We start from the raw sequence: 17,299 nt of genomic DNA, 5'->3' as shown, positions 1-17,299 counted from the left end.
ATTTAAAACATACTTAGAGTGTTCTAAAAGTTCTTCATATTCTGGACAAACTTGTTTTATTTGTTCTAGAATTTTGTTTATTTTTTCAATGTATAATTCTGGATCTTATAAAGCTCTCACCAATAGTTTAGTATTTATTTTATATTTCAAAATTTATCTTAATGAAATTTTTTTAGGAAGTAGTTTCTCCACTTAAAATAGCTAATTTAAGATTTGGTTTATTAATTAGTTGGTTCTAATATTTTAAGATCAATTTTAAAATTGAGCATTCATATTTTTTTATGGTATAACAAACAAGATCAGCAATATTATTTAAGCTGCTACAAATATTTTTAAGATTTTCATTTTTTTCTTCAATATGCATAATATGAGAACAGTTTGTATTTCCTTGATATTCTAGTTTTTTACCTTTATCCTTTTCTATAAATTACAATATCTAAAACCTCTTAGTTTTTTAAAGGTGCTTAAAACCAATTTTTCAGGGTCTTCTGAGTTCAACAAAATAGAAGACCAGATATGGAAATATGAGCTTTATAAGAAATTAAGTATATGAGTTTTTTAAATTTATAACAGAAGATAAAGTTACACAAGAACATAAAAAACATAAATTTATATATATTAAAAATACTTAGAGAATTGAAACATACCTCTGTAAGATAAATGCTTTCTTATATTTATAATATAATAAGATTGCACTCACAATAATATGAGAAATTTTAACACATGAGATAACTTATAAAGCACAAATATTTTATAGGCTCTTATACCAATTAAAAAAGAGAGATATTATAAGGATGGAAAGGGATATTACAAGGGAAATTTAAGGCAACAGGAGAGTATTTTACAAAAGATGATCCTTCCTTCTACCAAGATAGAATATTTATAGCCATAAAACTAAACAACATAAAAATTTTATTATGAATAGCATTTTTTACTATTCATAAACAGTTTCTTAATAAATAAAATCATTACAAGATGAATAGAATATATAGATACACAATTGTTCTAAGAAATGAACTAATTAAATGTTCCTATATTATAGAAAATTCAAATAAATTCAAATAAAGGTCAAATAATATCTTTAACAAAATTCTTTATTAGTGAGATTCTTGCCGTATAAAAGTTTCCTAGAGGGTCTAATTCTTCATTGCTTGTTCTTTCCTTGTTTGATGATTGAGTAATCTCTTATTCAATTCTTTCCTTATTTGATGCCAATTCAATTTTTTTCTCATTTGATGATTGAGTAATCTCTGATTCAATCTTAACAGTGGATGATGTGTTTAAATTTGACTTCCTTTCTCCTTCATCACCTTAAATATAATGTACCATATACTTTTTGCAATATATAAATAATTATTATTATATGAAGACAAAAATCCATAATATTGTATCTCAAAAAATCATAACTTATTATAATGTAGAGTTTATTTTTATTTATAACTAATCCATGTTGGGACCAAAATCTTTTATGATTAGATGAAGGTTATTACAATATAAAATATTATTATAAAGAGATTTTACTATACCAATACGAACAAAAGAAAAAATTTACCCAAAAAAAAAAAATACAAACAAAAGAAAAAACTGGAGTGCATATCTCTGCAACTTCATCAAGAATAATAATGGATATCTGTTAATTAATTAGAAAAACAAAACATGGTAACTTTAAAATTAAACAAAGACTTTGGGTGTGTTTGGTAGGCGAGAAAGTGAAATGTGAACATATGTGCGCAACTCCATTTCAAGGCACCATCTTAGTCATATACAAGAGGTCCTATAATACACAATAAATCTTTCTTTTGAGATTTGAATCTATGATTAGATAGATATAATTTACTTAGAATTATTTTTTAATTTAAAATGAAAAATATAATATTATGACAAATGTTTAGGACTGTTATAAATTCTATTCGATTTGCACTTTCAAATTAATGGAGTCGTCATTTTGTGAAACATTTGTCACATCATTATAAGCATTAAAGTGGAAGATAATTATTTATAGAAGAACCAATTTTTTTTTTTTTTTTTTTTTGGTATGTGTAAAATAGAAGCACAATTATATTTACATACAGTAATCTTTGATGTAACAGGTTTCAAATCATGTCCATGTGTTGATGATATATTAAAATTTTTAATCATAAACGTTGAATTTGTATAGATTTGTTAGACTATGCTGGATTTATTTTTATTATTAAATTTAAAAAGCTGATTTGATAAAGTTTTGATATAATTATCATGTGGATTTGATAAGAAATCCACTATGTATGCTACACCGCAAGAGTTAAGGGGTAAAAGACAGTTTTCATTAGGACTTAGGTGACTGCTGAAGTACAATGTCCGAGATAGAGATGGTTTTTAATTACTAAATCGAGTGGAAAAAAAAAGGCCATGACAGTGATTTCAGTTGCTTACTGTCCTCTGTGTTGGCCCCTCACATGGCCTACCAGCCGCTTGGCTTTGCCTTTTTCCTTGCTAATCAACTTGTCTCTTTGTGTCTCTTTGTGTTTCTCTCCAAAGACAATACATTATAGTTGTTAAATAATTGAGAAATTACGTAAGTACCCTTGTTGACCTGTTAGTACCACCAAACTTCAAATTTAGTTGACCTAGATTGGCAACTTAAAATAATGAAGGTTTTTTTTTTTTTTTTTTTTTTTTTTTTTTTAAATCTCGGGTGGTGGATTCTGGCATTTCCATTCTATTATGTGTTTTATAATTAATAAGCCTTTTATGCAGTCAGTTAGTGTATATTATCTATAGACCCTTATTGAAAATTTGAAACAAAAATTGAAATCAAGAGCCTCAGTCAAAATACTTGAAAATGAAAAGCCTAAAATTAAGACGACTTAAAAGTAAAGTAGTTCACCGAACTCTTTTATCTTAGGGGAAAATCTAGTTAGTAAAAGACTTGGCACATATAGTTTTCCTTTTGTGAATATATAATTTTATATAGGTTACAGTATCATAGTAGATGGTCATAATTTAGGGGTCTTAAATTTTTGGGCTTTTAGTGAAATACTTTTACTGGTGTGACTACTATATGATAAGGAGGGTTTTTTGAAAGTGATTTTAAAAATAACTTTTGAGATAAAAACGCTTTATGTTTGATAATAAAATATAAAATTATTTTTTAGTGATTCAATTATTAAAAAATAATATTTACTTGGTGATTTTAGAATAAATACTAATTAGATAATTTTTGAAAAATCAATTGAAGTAAATTTTCACATTGGAACAATGTGATGATTTAATATTATATTTTTTTTATTAATTCTTGGATAGATTAAGGACTAGAACTTAAAATTCAAAAAGTGGCTAAGAAACATTTTGATATTACAACACGATAAATTTCAATTAAAACCCCTCAATTTTGATATAATTATTGATTACACTAAGATTGCATACTCTTGCAAAATAATCATTAACCTTATTTTAGATTTCTATATTTATCTAATTAGATTCATTTATCAGTTGTTACATGTTAATTTTGATTGATAATTAAATGTCAAAGGTAAGTTAAAAATTAGTATTTATGATTGAATAAGGTATAATTTTATCCTTTAACTATTAAATTGAAGTAGTAAAAATTGACAGATCATAGATAAATCTCTTTTAATAGATAGGCCAAATTCCACTTAGATCTCTTGAGATTTGTATTAATTTTAATTTAATATCTCAGATTTTGATAATTACAATAGATACTTTTATAGAAAATGTAAATGAAATTATTTTGAAAGATGTAAATGGTGTAAATGGAAAAAAAAAATGAAAACTATTTGAAACGTGAGCTGACGTAAATGATATTTTTAAAACCATAGGAACCATATTTTATTTAAATCAAACCTTAACAAATATATAAAACTAAAAGAAAATAAGTAATAGTTTTTTAAATGTGTCGAATCTAAATGTAATTTAAGGTATAAATAATTTTTTTGATAAAATTTAATAGCCCTATGGTAATATACCTTTAAGTTTTTAAATATAAATTTTAACTTAAAAAGTTAAAAGTGATCTAAATAAATTAATAATAAGATTTCAATAATAGTAAAAAAGCTAAATTGTTTACTGTATAACGTGGTAATATTTTTATTGACTTGCATTCAGAATTCATTTATTTATTTAAGGTTTTATTTATTTATTATATTCGTTTTTCAACCAATAATACGTTGTGACGTTTACCATATCAATTTGGTTAATGAATTGGGCAAATAATTTAGTGCTTTTAGCACTAGTGTATAATGTTCGATCATTAAACTAATTAGAATCACTTTATCTCATGGAATATAATATTAAACCAAATAATGTATATTTTTTTTTTTGCCAAAAAAAAAAAAACAAATAACACTAAATGAAATTTGAGCTACATTCCAATTTATAATATAACGCTTTTATTTTTTATATAAATATATTTATATTACAAATCCCTGAAACGTAGCTTTAGAAAACAAATGAAGTCCACAGAAAATGCAAAATAAGAGATATTTGAAGTATTATGACAATACGTTTTCAAAAAAAAAAAAAAAAAAAAAAAAAATCTATATACGGCTGTGCCGAATTATCTCAGTCTTGCACTCCCTAAAATAGCTTTGCAACAAATCTCTATTTATATTTCTTCTTCTTTCAGTTTCATATCTCTAGAAAATCCTTCATAATACTCTCTCTCTCTCTCTCTCTCTCTCTCTCTCTGTGTAAAAACTTTGAATTTTGGGTTTCAAGTTCTTCAAATTTTCTTTTAGATTGAAATCTCTTGATGCCATGGGGCTCGGGGACACCGTGGAGAAGATGCAGCTCCGTAAGGATTATCGGAATTATTGGCACACGGATTTGCTGAACGCTGTCAAGGCCGATTTTCCTTGTAAGTTCTATTCTTTTGCGTTATTTTCATGCATTTTCTATCTTCTGTTTGGTTCCAAGAAAATGTTGCAAAAACTAAAGGATGAAAATGTAGTTTTTTTACATTTTTTTTTTTTTTTTTTTTTTGTCGCTCAAGGTGGCAAGCTAAAAAAGTTTAGATATGGTCGAAGAGCATCTCGAACAGTATGACATTTGACATTGTACCATTATAATGCCAAATTTTGACACAAGTGGCATTTTTTACCTCACTAATAACACATCACAAAATTATGCAATTATCAAATTTTAACAGTGAGTTCTATTATAATAAAGTTTGTGGGATTCACATATTTTTTTTAATTGAATATTTAAATCATTATAATTTTACTTTTTAATTAATAAAGTGGACTCCATCATTATTTAATAATACTTATAATTTTTCATTGTTATTTTTTAGCATATTGGAAAACTAATGCAAAAATTTGGCAATGATATTAGTATTTACTTATTTGAGAGCTCATGTAAATGCTAAATTTAGAAATACCAATTACAAAATGCCATTACGTTATGGGATGTTATTACTAAAAAAAATAGCATAAAAGCACATTTTGCCTTCTCCAATGGAAAGTTGCATTTTTTTCAAGTCGTGCTTAATTTGGCACCAAATTTGCAATTGAAAAATATTACATTGGATCCCACTAAATAAATTTTATAGGATCCGTCAACATTTAAGATTTAAATTATTATAATTTAGCTTTTTGATTGATAAAATAAAAGTAGATCTCATCATTATTAATTAACAGTATTATTTTTTAGCATATACTATGAGGGTCGATGCTAAATTTTGATATTGATACTGGTTTATCATTGGAGAACTCATATCAATATTAAATATTAAAAATGTCAATGGCAAAATGATATTTGCCATTAAAAATGCTTTAATAATAAATTCATAATTAATAATCAATTTCTTGCTAAGATGCTCGAATGATAAATTAATAAATTCAGAATTAATAATCAATTCTTTCTAACAATAACAACAGAAATATTAACAATTAGCATAACAATGATAATGAAAACTTAATGATGCTTTATTTTATTTTTCAATTAGCATGACAAAATTGGGACTTACATATGGTTCATTTTGTTTTATTGTTGGGCAGATTGTTGTTTTGCATGCTTTTGGTAAGTGATCTGATCTTTATTCATCGATCATGGCCTTTCTTTGAAATTTAATTTCTTATGTCTAATTTTTTTTTTTTTTTTACTTTTTTTTATTTATAAAATTTAGTGGACCTTGTGCTTCTTACATGCTGCGCAAACGAGCAATTTATAATGATATGTCAAGGTAATTAATTAGTAACATGTATATTTCAAATATCCCTATCAACGAATAATAATATATAATCTAAAAATAATATATACATTTTATCAAAATTTGTATTTATTATATATAGGTACACCTGCTGCGGTGGTTACATGCCATGTAGTGGTAAATGTGGAGAAAGTAAATGCCCCACATTTTGCCTTTGGACAGAGGTAAAAATATATAAATTTCTTACAGTAATTTAAGATATATATATATATATATATATATATATTCTATGCTCGTGTCCATCCAAAGAATGATTTGGGGTTGTCATTAAATATTGTTTATGAATTGAATTTTTGTGTTTTTCTTATATTCATCAGGTCTTTCTCTGCTTTCCAAACTCAGTCGCTTCGACACGCTTTATGTTGCAAGATGAATTCAACTTGCAGACAACCAAATGCGATAATTGCATAATTGTAATCTCTTAATCACTAATTTCCCTCCCTTTCTCTCTGTATGTACAAATAAATATATATATATATATATATATATATAATTTTTTTTTTTTTAATATCCAAGATCCTCTCACTAAAATTAAAATTCTAAGATCATTATATTGCGGGTGATAATGTTGATCCTAGACTTTAATTTCCGTCCAAAATTTTGGGTAAAAAATTTCTATATATATATATATAAATATAAATCTGTGTCTACAAATTCATATGATCAATTTCTGAAACTAGTGTCACATTGTTGTAGGGATTTATGATCTGCCTCGACCAAATTGCTTGCATATTTTCCTGTATTGCTGCTATATCCGGAAACGATGAGCTTGAAGATGCTGCGCAAGCATTGTCTTTTTGTTCTGACCTTGTTTATTGCTCGTAAGGCTTTTTGCAATTTCAATATTCTTTTCCATATATATATATATATATATATATATAAAGAGAGAGAGAAAGAGAGAGGAATGTTCTACTATGTAACATTGTTAAGTTTATTGTTGGATAATCAATGCTATTTTTTTTTTTTTTTTTTTTTTTTTTTTGCCCCTTGCTACAATGCATAAAACATTGTATATATTTTGATTTTTTGAATTTTGATCCCTGCAGGGTTTGTGCTTGTCTTCAGGTATGTGGCGAAATACCAAATTTATGCTATTTCTCTTGGTTTCCATTTGAATTGCTTGGAAATACTTAGGGGTTTCCAATCGCATGGGGGGTGCTTGTCTTCCTAACAAAAATAAATCTAAATGTGGATTAATCACAGACCCAACACCATGTAGAATTGGATAAAAGAGATGGAAAGCTTGGTACGCAAGCAATCATGGCGGTTCCTCCGACGCAACAAATGACACGAATGGATCAGCAAATGCCTCATTCACCGGGATCGTATTCACCTCACGCTCAACCGCAATATGGACAATATCCAGGATATCCACCTTATCCCCCTCAAGCTCCAGGTTATCCTCCTGCTGGATATCCTCCACCAGGATATCCTCCTGCTGGATATCCTCCTCCAGGTTATCCAAATGCTGGATATCCTCCTCATCCTTATCCTCCTCCTCCTCAAACATATACTAATGATCAATATCCTCCACATCCTACACATTCTAACGATGTATATCCTCCTCCTCCCTCACATTCTAACGATGGGTATCCTCCTCCCAATCCTCCTCCCAATCCTCCTCCTGCTAACCAACCCAAGTGATAAATTTGGATAAATGTTAATACATACTTAGAGAATATATTATCCACAATTTTTTTTTCTTTTTTCATTGTATGTTGATTAATTAGACAGATTCTTTTATTTATAGGTTATATTGTGTTGTTGATTGCTCAAGGAACCTTATGCAGATAACTTAGTTTTGTTGTCACATTTAGAACAATGTATTTTAGATTTTTTATTTTTTATTTATTTATTTATTTTTGGAGTTCTGATTGAAATGTTGATCATGTTTTTTATGTATCTTATTATTATTATTATTTTCAATTACTGGCATTTACATAATTTTGTAATTTATAAGTGAATTTTCTCTCCAATTGAGTTTTACAAGCTAACCAGTGATGATCACTATTAATCAAGACTCTTTATGGAATAAATAACATATATGTCTTCTGCCCCCATCTCCCCCGCCCCAAAAAAAAAAAAAACAAAAAAAACAAAAAAACAAAAAAAGAAGAAAAAAATCCATATATTTCTTTTTAACAAAAAGGGGTTAATATATATTTGGTAACTTTTATAGGATTGTACAATTTAGACTTTCAATTTTTCAATTTAGTAATTTATGTTTTCAATTTTTCAGCTTGCTATAATTTGGCATTTATTTAAATTTTAACTATAAATTTAACTATATATTACCGGTATTGAATATTAAACCATATTAATTTTTAAATTAAAAGATACTAAAATGTAAACTATTTTTAATATTTTACATTTTGGTATCCTATATATTTATATATAAAATAAAAATAGCATAGATCAGAATTAAATTGTATTAAATTTTAAATTATAAGATACTAAAAATATAAATTTTTAAAATTAATTTTAAAATTTTATATTTTAATAATTTTTAGCTCAAAATTTGATAAAGTTTAGTACCTGTCACATAGATAACCGTTAAGAATTGTAGGTCAAAAATTAAAAAAATCCGAATTGCAACAAATCAAAAAAGAAAAATTGAAAGCCTAAATTATTGAGTTGAAAAATTAAGGATATAAATTCAAAACCTTAAAAATTGAGGATATCAAAATGTAATTAATTCTAAAAAAAATTTGAAAAAAGGAAAATAGAAAGGAACTTCTTAACTTTGATGAATATTTGGTTATAAGTATTCCAACAAAATAAAATATTCAGTTATAATTATGTGTAACCATCACGTATATGTTTTTCTCCTATCTAATGAAGTTACTACAGAATCCAAACTTTGACTTCTCAGTTTTTTTTTTTTTTTTTTTTTTTTTTTAATGAATCGTGAATTGTTGTCCTAATATATGAAATTAATTAGATATTGTGAAGTGGCAACCCGTAAAAGAGAGAGGTGAAAAGTGAAGGAGATAAATGTTTCTTTTAAAAAGATGAATAAAGAGCACTTTTTGTTCTGGATTAATTTACAACTACATAAAAGAGCTTCATTCCATAACCTTTTTATTTTTATTTTTATTTTTATTTTTTTAGTAGGGCTCTAATGGTACACCTTAGAAAAAAGCTCCACATAATATGCAGTCAGCAAAGGACCACAATATGCCTATTGAATTCTAATCTAAGTTTAGAATTCTGCTTTACAAGATCATATTTTCTCCAACTGAGAAATTTTTTGGGATTCTTCAAGTACGTGAAACGACAAAATACATTTTCAAATTACCAAAATAAAAATACAATTTGACATAGGACTAGAGAAACAACTGGGCCAATTGTGTAGGATGGGCTTGATTTATATCAGTCCCTAGAAGTCAAATGGGTCTCTGCTACAAACTTCGTGAGGTGTTCTGTATAACACTAAAAGAACACACTATACATCCATTATATAGATGTGTTTTGATCTACTGGACATGCCACATTTTTTAAAGAGGGAAAATCAAAACCATTTCATTTATTTTAGTTCTTCTTTGGTAAGAGGATAGAAAATGGACAAGAGGGAGAAAAATCTTCATGTTTGGTATGACTTTCCATCTTTTATTTGGTGGATATAGATCCTTTCCTAATTCAAATTTTCTCTAAATTTTTAAAAATATAATGACATGTGACCTTTTATGTGGTTTGGATTATTTTCTCTTTCATTTTAGATTCTTAAACTTCCAAATAACGATATTTTATAATATATGCATAAATTTAAGAGAATATATTCAATTTTGATTTTAATATACTTTTATAAATTTTTTAAGTTATTAACTAGTTTTATAAATTTTTATGGAATTTTATAAAGTTTAAGGGATTATGAAAAACTTTTATAAACTTTATGTTCATAGACTTTACTAAGCTTTCATAGAGTTAGAAAAAAAACTCTTATAAACTTTAATCGACTTTCATTTTTAAACGATTGGATAGATTTTTTTTTTTATGTCAATAATTATTTTCTTAAAATAAATAAATCACATCAAAAAGGAAAATTTATTTACAAAACTAACAGTACTGATAATTAATAATAATTTTATAAAATTTCTGTATTTGAATTATCTTTTAGTTAATATATATTTTTTATTACTAGTTTATTAAAATTTAATAGATACTATAAGTTGAATCATGCTATAACAATAGCAGACCAAGACCAAAAAAAAAATTATAGGAAAAATATTCCACTTTATATAATTTTCTTTCATGTGATATATTGAAGACAAGAAAAAAAAAAAAAAAAGGGTTGAATATAATCTCAAAGCTCTATACAGTACTAAGGCATAATTGGGAGAGAAGCGGTTTGAAAAATAGTACGTAATTAATTTGGGGTTATTTTAAAAAAAATTTAAAAGTCTACTAAAGTCATGGGGGTGAATGAGGAGAAATTTTAAAGCAAATATTTTCTTTCTTAACCTAAAAGTTTATAAAGTTCTGAATTTAAAAAAGTCAGTAAAACTCATTGTTAGTTGAATATACTTTATTTTTATAGATTTTTAAAAGGTTTTAATTGAATATCTCAAAATTTTTAATAATTTTTTAAAGAATTTTAAAGTTTACATCAAATATTTTGAAATTTTTGTAGAGTTTTTAAAAGTTTAAATTGAATAAATCTACATTTTTCAAATCGATAGAAATTTTTAAAAGTTTTTTAAATCTGAAGTGAGTATACCCCAAGTCTTTAATGCAACTTTTTTTTTTTTAAATTCTTTTAGAGATTCATGGATAAAAGTAAAAATATATCATAAATCTCCTTTAATAAAATGTAATAATAATATTCATTAATATAATTATCTAATAAAAATTTTTAAAATATGAAAAAAAAAACTTTGAATTCTTAACATTTATTCTTATATATATGAAAGAATTCTATAGTGCAAACGTCCATTTTTTTTATTGTGTGGACATCCAAATTTTTTTATTGTACGGACAGTCGTAAAGACGTTTCTTAAAAATGACAGTTATTTAAAAAATTATTATTTTTGTATTTATCATTAATAATTATTTTTAAAAAATCATCATCTTTAAGTACGTGTGCATAATCAAAAAATATGAACGTTTGTACCATAGAAGCCATATATATAAATATAATCTTTAATACAAAAGTACACTTTTGCCTGAAGTATTTGGAGATAAAAGTTTTACATATTAAATGTAAAACAAAATAAATAATATAAGTTATAATTAATTATTTTTAGTTTATGTTGAAACATTACTTTAGGGATTGTACAAATTTTTAAATTTTTATTCTTTTTTAAAAGAATGATATTTTTTTCATTTTTTTTTAATACTTAGATAGATTTTAGATTTTTTTTTTCATTCATTTTGAATATTATTTTTAATGTTTTTGAATTTGGTTTTACTTCCACCAAGCCACTTATGCGTAAAAAAGAAAAGCATTTAACAAAATATTTCTTCTCAAATTCTTGCATGTACAGATTTTAAAAATACTTTTTATTATCTTTTAAGATTTCCAATTTTATATATTTTTTTTAATTAATCGGTAGTTGACTATTATTTACTTATATATTTAATAGCTATTTACTGAAAAACTAACTATATTTAAAAGTTTTCGAAATTAAAAAGAGAGAAAAATAATATTAATCTTCCAATGGGTTGATATTCATTTATCCTTAGGTTCTTAAAAGTTTAAGTGAAGCTTTGATTACGAGAGGATTCATATCTTTATTTAGTATAAAAGTGAAAAGTAGAAGGAATGAAAATATTTCAAGTTTAGCTATTTTATATTTGTTAAATGTTTTTCTTTCCAATAATTTCTTTATCTGTGGAGGATTGTTTTGAATGGAAAATTCATCCCTTAATTTTCTATCATTCTCTTTTTCTTCCAACAACCAATTTATTTTCTCTTCTTCTATTTTTCTATTCGTCCTTTTTCTTTATTCCATTTTTCCACCTAACAAACAAAGTCTAAGGGAAAAAGAAGAGGAAGAAGAAGAAGAAGAAAAACAGATAGTGCATAGACACAAAAAATGTTATTTCTTGTTCTTCTTCTTCTTATTATTTTTTTTTTTTGTTTTCCTTTTAACAAAATTTTTTTTTTTTTGGGGGTTTAATGGAAGGTACAAAACAATAATTTTGTAGGTTAAATGTAGACTTTTAGAAGAGGCGGGTTTTGATTGATTGTACATCATTAAATTAAATACAAGGGACTTGATCTGCTAAACATAGTTGACTATGCTGTCATTTTTATAATTAGTTTGGCCTCAAAAGGTCTAATTTGAAATGATATATTACCAATTGAGTTTGGTTTGCTTCTAAATACATTGTCTTAGAAATTCAATTTGAGAACCCTTTTGTCTCTTTCTGTTTTTTTTTTTTATTTTTTTAATTTTTATAATAATATAAAGTAAGAAAAGGGTAGAACATCAATATCAAATGTTAATGCAGCTGTCACAATTATGAGAGATGAGAATGACATATGGATCTGGGCCAGTTTCAGAGTAAAAAACAACCCAAACAGAGCCGAGCAGAGCAGACCAAATTCATTTTCTTAGCGAAAGATTTGCAAAAGGGCTCTGAAGCAGGTGGCAAACCTCTGTTACTGCTACAGTCTGCAGAGCCTGAGATTGAGATGGGTCAAGTACAATGTTCAATTTTAGAGTTACTACATAAATATCAATGCACCCACCATTTTAAATACCTTCCCAAAAGTCAATTACCCATATTGATAAGCTTGAGAACAACACACACCATGCAACACCATTATTAGCCATTAAACTTTCTGCTTTTGTATTTGAAATTCTGCTATGATGGAGGGTGCCATCCAAATTATGATGGGTATTTCCCATTATGTGTAATAATCCCACTAATTCAATGATAAATTACATGCAAATTACAGGGATTGCATGTAATCCGAGTAGAACTTACATGTACAATTTTAATCTATTGGGTATATATTCCTACTTAGTCTTAGGAAGTATAGAATATAAAGTATTAATGATTTTTAATTAACATAACAAAAAAACATGTTCCAAATAGATCATAACTTTGTATACATCTTTCAGTTTCTATACTTTATTTATTAAGAATAACTATGCAAATTGGTATGCAACTCATGGCATTTATGCTTCAACCCTCATGATTTATATCACTATAGCCTATATTTATGTTGTAGTGCCTAAATGAATACTTCAATTAGTGATGATCATCCTTAATTTAAAGTACGTTCTAAATTGGATTAAGATTTGTGTTTCAAAGAGGATAGAAAAAAGTTGATAGAGAAACTAAATAGAAAAGGTAGAAAAAAGAAATTAGAAACATTGAGATTACATTTTCAAATCATGAAAAAATAAATAAATAAGATAACCTAAGGCAAGTAATGAAATGGGCATTCTTTACATTTAGGTGTGGAATACTAAGTCATTATTTTAGAGGAATAGATATTACTTAAGATTGTCGTTCCCTTATCTGGTTAAGTATCAATTCCTACAAATTATTTGTCAACCGAATATCTTAATTGATTAAATAAAATAAAATAAAAAATCTAAAAACAACTACATATATATAAGTCTAAGGCTCTCTTTCTCTCTATCTCTATCCAAATCCTCGTCAATTGGTGAATGCAATTATCACAAAGAATGAAAACCTCTAGGAAAGGTCACAACCAACATTGATGCTGGTCCTTCAGAAAATGTCTCAATGACTTCTTAAAAATTTTCATGTCATACTTGAAATATGGTAGACAAGGTACTTTCGATATTTTCCAATGAATTGTTAGATTTTAGCTGTGCCTAACCCTTCTATAACAAGCATTGAGTTTGAATAACTTGAGGTAGGCGTTCTAAGTAATTCGGAGAATACAAAACTCTTTTTGATGCAAAGTTTGTAACCCAAAAAAGTCTAATGTTCTCTAACCAAAAGTAATTAATTTTTTATTTTTAATTTTTTAATTTTTTTTTATGGTTCAACTTTTAAGGTAAGGGAAATAATACATGACTTAAATCTTACTCCTTATAAACTTTGGGATTATTAAATGACCAACTTTTGCTACATTTTGGAGTTTGAATTTTCCAATGAAAAAAGAGAACTAAAAAAAAAAAAAAAAAAAAAGCAAAAGAAATTCCACAAACATTTAATACAAAGTTTAAAATTTCTTAAAACTTGCATATTTCATTCTTATTTTTATGTCATCCATTCTTTTTTTACATAATTTTCTTTCAATCATACTAAAATACGTTTCTGATTTCCTTTTCCCTTATGGTTGTCAAGTTCCTGACATGGCATACAAGTGATTAAATATCACATGAAATGTAACATGAACTGTAACACTTCATACCCTTTTAATATTTCCTTAAAATTTTTCATAGCATATCCAAAATTTGAAACAAGTTTTATGAGAATTTTTTTTTTTTAATCAAGGAAAAGCATTTAGTAACAGTACTAACAGGTACAACTTCAAGTGGACCTATATATATATATATAAAATATATTTTCTTGTGGGTTCCTTGGCTTAATGACTTTAACCAAAAAGGATCCTGCTATTTGACACTGACAAGATCCAAATAAATCCAGATGCAACCTTCATCAAATCCTACTCAATATTCTTTAATTCCCATTATAAATATCTCAAAATTTGTAAAACATTTAAATGATTTTTGTTTCAATATAATTAAAAATTATTACCAAAAAACAAAAAGAAGATAATTTAATCTTCCAAATATCTAAAAACCGAATTTAATATTGATCCATATACATGAATCACATGACCCACCTCCAATTTTTCTAATCTCAACAACTCCATCCCACTTCTGTTTATTAAATGCAACCATGACTAAGATGCGACTCCAATTCCGAATAAACAAAACACAAATAACATATAAAAATAAAACATACCAATTTTCTTTTTCTTTTTTTTCTTTTTCCTTTTTTCCATCAAATATTCTACCTCCCTTGCCTAACAAAATAAAATGAAGAAGAGAGAGAGAGAGAGAGAAAGAAAATAGTAAATCATATGGGTAAAAATTATCATAGAAGAATCTATGCATTTCAATTTCATATTGAAGCATATTTTAGAAACTATCAAAATTTCTTTTTTTTTTTTTTTGTACTTTTTTTTTTTTTGGGTTAAGATACCCATTTTTTTTCATGTATATATACAAATTTCAAAAACCTCACCATACATGGGGGAAAAAGAACAAAGAAGAAAAAGAGAAAAAAAAGAAAAAAAAAAGACTGAAGAACCACCTCAAACCGAGCTGTACTCACTGTAAAAATCAGTGACCCCAGAAGCAGCCCAGAGCCGTTGATTAAACTCATCTTTCATCTCATCAGGCACGAAGGGGGTCCTACATAGAGGACAAGTTTTCTGATCATGGTCCATCCAACGGTCCAAACAAGCCCGGTGGAAAATGTGCTTGCAATTCGTCAAGCACCTGATCTCCTCCCCACCTTCAAACTCATACAAGCACACAGCGCAACTTTCCGGCGGGTCTGCAGCGCCGGCCCCGGCTACTGTTCCCAAATCCTGGAATTTGATGACGGGTAGGAATTCTCGGATCAAAAGCGCGGATACGGGTGGATTATCGGGCATTTGGGTGAAGGACTGGGGCCAAACGACATCGGTTTCAAGGAAATCTGAAAGGCCCAGAAAGTGAAAGAGCGAGTAAATTAGACTTCTGATAAAACCCAGAAGGGAAAGTGTGTGAAGAAAGAGATTGGGGAAGAAAACCTCCGTGTACCCGACTGGGAAGCCCATGGAGATGAGAGAGAGAGAGAGAGAAAGGGCTTTGTGAGAGAGAGAGAGAGATAAAGAGAGAGTCTCAAGAGAAAGATGGTCTAAGATGGGAAAGCTTTTATAGAGAGAGAAATGGGAATATCTAGAGAGAGAGAGAGAGAGATAGAGAAGGTGGAAGCTTCTGTTTCAGCTACGGAGTCCCAAAAAAAAAAAAAAAAAGGGTATAATTCAAAAAAAAAAAAAAATGAGGGGTACGAAAATTACATGCTGTGACACCGTCCAATGGTACATCGTCTTCTAGTGGGTCCCACTTGAGGGACGGCTAGCAAATGCTTTCTGATTGGTCAAAGAGAAGGGTCGGTCATGGTTATTTTGGTAAATTTAGAAAAATTGTAACGACTGCGTTTGTACTTTTAATGTATTTGTATGGCTAAAATCGAATATAGCGAAATAAAATAAATAAATAAATAAAATATTAGCCATCTTTGTTTTTTTGGAATAAAAATATTAGCTATCTTTGATTTTACACTTGGGAACAAAATTGCATACGTGTCACGTGCTCTAATTGGGAAAGTGTGAGGAAAGTGGGTACTTACTCATCATCTACTTTGTTAATCTATCTTACTTATTAATAATTGACCTTATTTATCTATTCAACTACCATTTTTTAATTTTAATTTAATTTTGTTAATAAGGATTTTTGAGGTGAAAATGTTATTTCCTTGATGAATAATTATTAATAAAATTTATATGTTAAATAATAATTTAAATAGTTAATATTAAAAAATTTATTTTTAAAATTTTAAAATAAAAAAATTAATTAAAATTTGTTATATAAAATAATGATTATTATAAATAATGATATATAGCATAACTTTTTTGAGATAGTAATATTTTTGGCACTTCTATGAGCTTTAAAACATTTTTAATAACATAGTCCATTATTAGTTTTTTTTATCGTATTAAGAAAAGACAGTCACTAAAAAAATATCTAATGAATCTATTTAAATATTATGTTAAACTAATATGGTAAAAATATAAATAAACAATATTAAAATGACCTTTTATTTTTAAAGGATTTATTTCATTTATACAATATCAATTTCTATATAAACAATAATTTATATTCACCATTAAAGATGTTCTTACATATAAATTAAAGGGAGATATTACTAGCTATTCACCAAAAAGAAAAAAATTAATAATGCTTTATTAAAATATTCACCAAATTTATTGACCAAATGATATGAAAATATTTAATTAGCTTATTTTTTTAATTTATTTTTGAATTTAAAGGTCCATGCATTTATATTTAAATTATATGAATATATCAATCAATAATATCTTAACAA

General features: G+C 26.6%; 2 protein-coding genes across 2 annotated transcripts; one reads left to right on the top strand and one right to left on the bottom strand.

Moving 5' to 3' along the window:
- Window positions 1-4,640: 4,640 nt before the first annotated feature.
- LOC107432935 (leucine-rich repeat extensin-like protein 2) lies at window positions 4,641-8,020 on the top strand. The gene is made up of 8 exons (XM_048465931.2): window positions 4,641-4,855; window positions 5,997-6,018; window positions 6,125-6,181; window positions 6,291-6,372; window positions 6,526-6,621; window positions 6,905-7,029; window positions 7,255-7,273; window positions 7,412-8,020. Exons 1-8 carry the CDS (start codon window positions 4,756-4,758, stop codon window positions 7,850-7,852), a joined length of 942 nt encoding a protein of 313 aa, XP_048321888.2. The 5' UTR covers window positions 4,641-4,755; the 3' UTR covers window positions 7,853-8,020.
- A 7,193-nt stretch (window positions 8,021-15,213) lies between these two features.
- LOC107432943 (brassinosteroid-responsive RING protein 1) lies at window positions 15,214-16,094 on the bottom strand. Its single transcript, XM_016044165.4, has one exon. It carries the CDS (start codon window positions 15,966-15,968, stop codon window positions 15,459-15,461), a length of 510 nt encoding a protein of 169 aa, XP_015899651.1. The 5' UTR covers window positions 15,969-16,094; the 3' UTR covers window positions 15,214-15,458.
- Between the last annotated feature and the right edge of the window lie 1,205 nt (window positions 16,095-17,299).

Source organism: Ziziphus jujuba, chromosome 11, assembly GCF_031755915.1.
Source record: "Ziziphus jujuba cultivar Dongzao chromosome 11, ASM3175591v1".
NCBI lineage: Eukaryota > Viridiplantae > Streptophyta > Magnoliopsida > Rosales > Rhamnaceae > Ziziphus > Ziziphus jujuba.
Note: the sequence above shows the minus strand (reverse complement) of the source record. Positions and strands in the feature narration are given on the sequence as shown.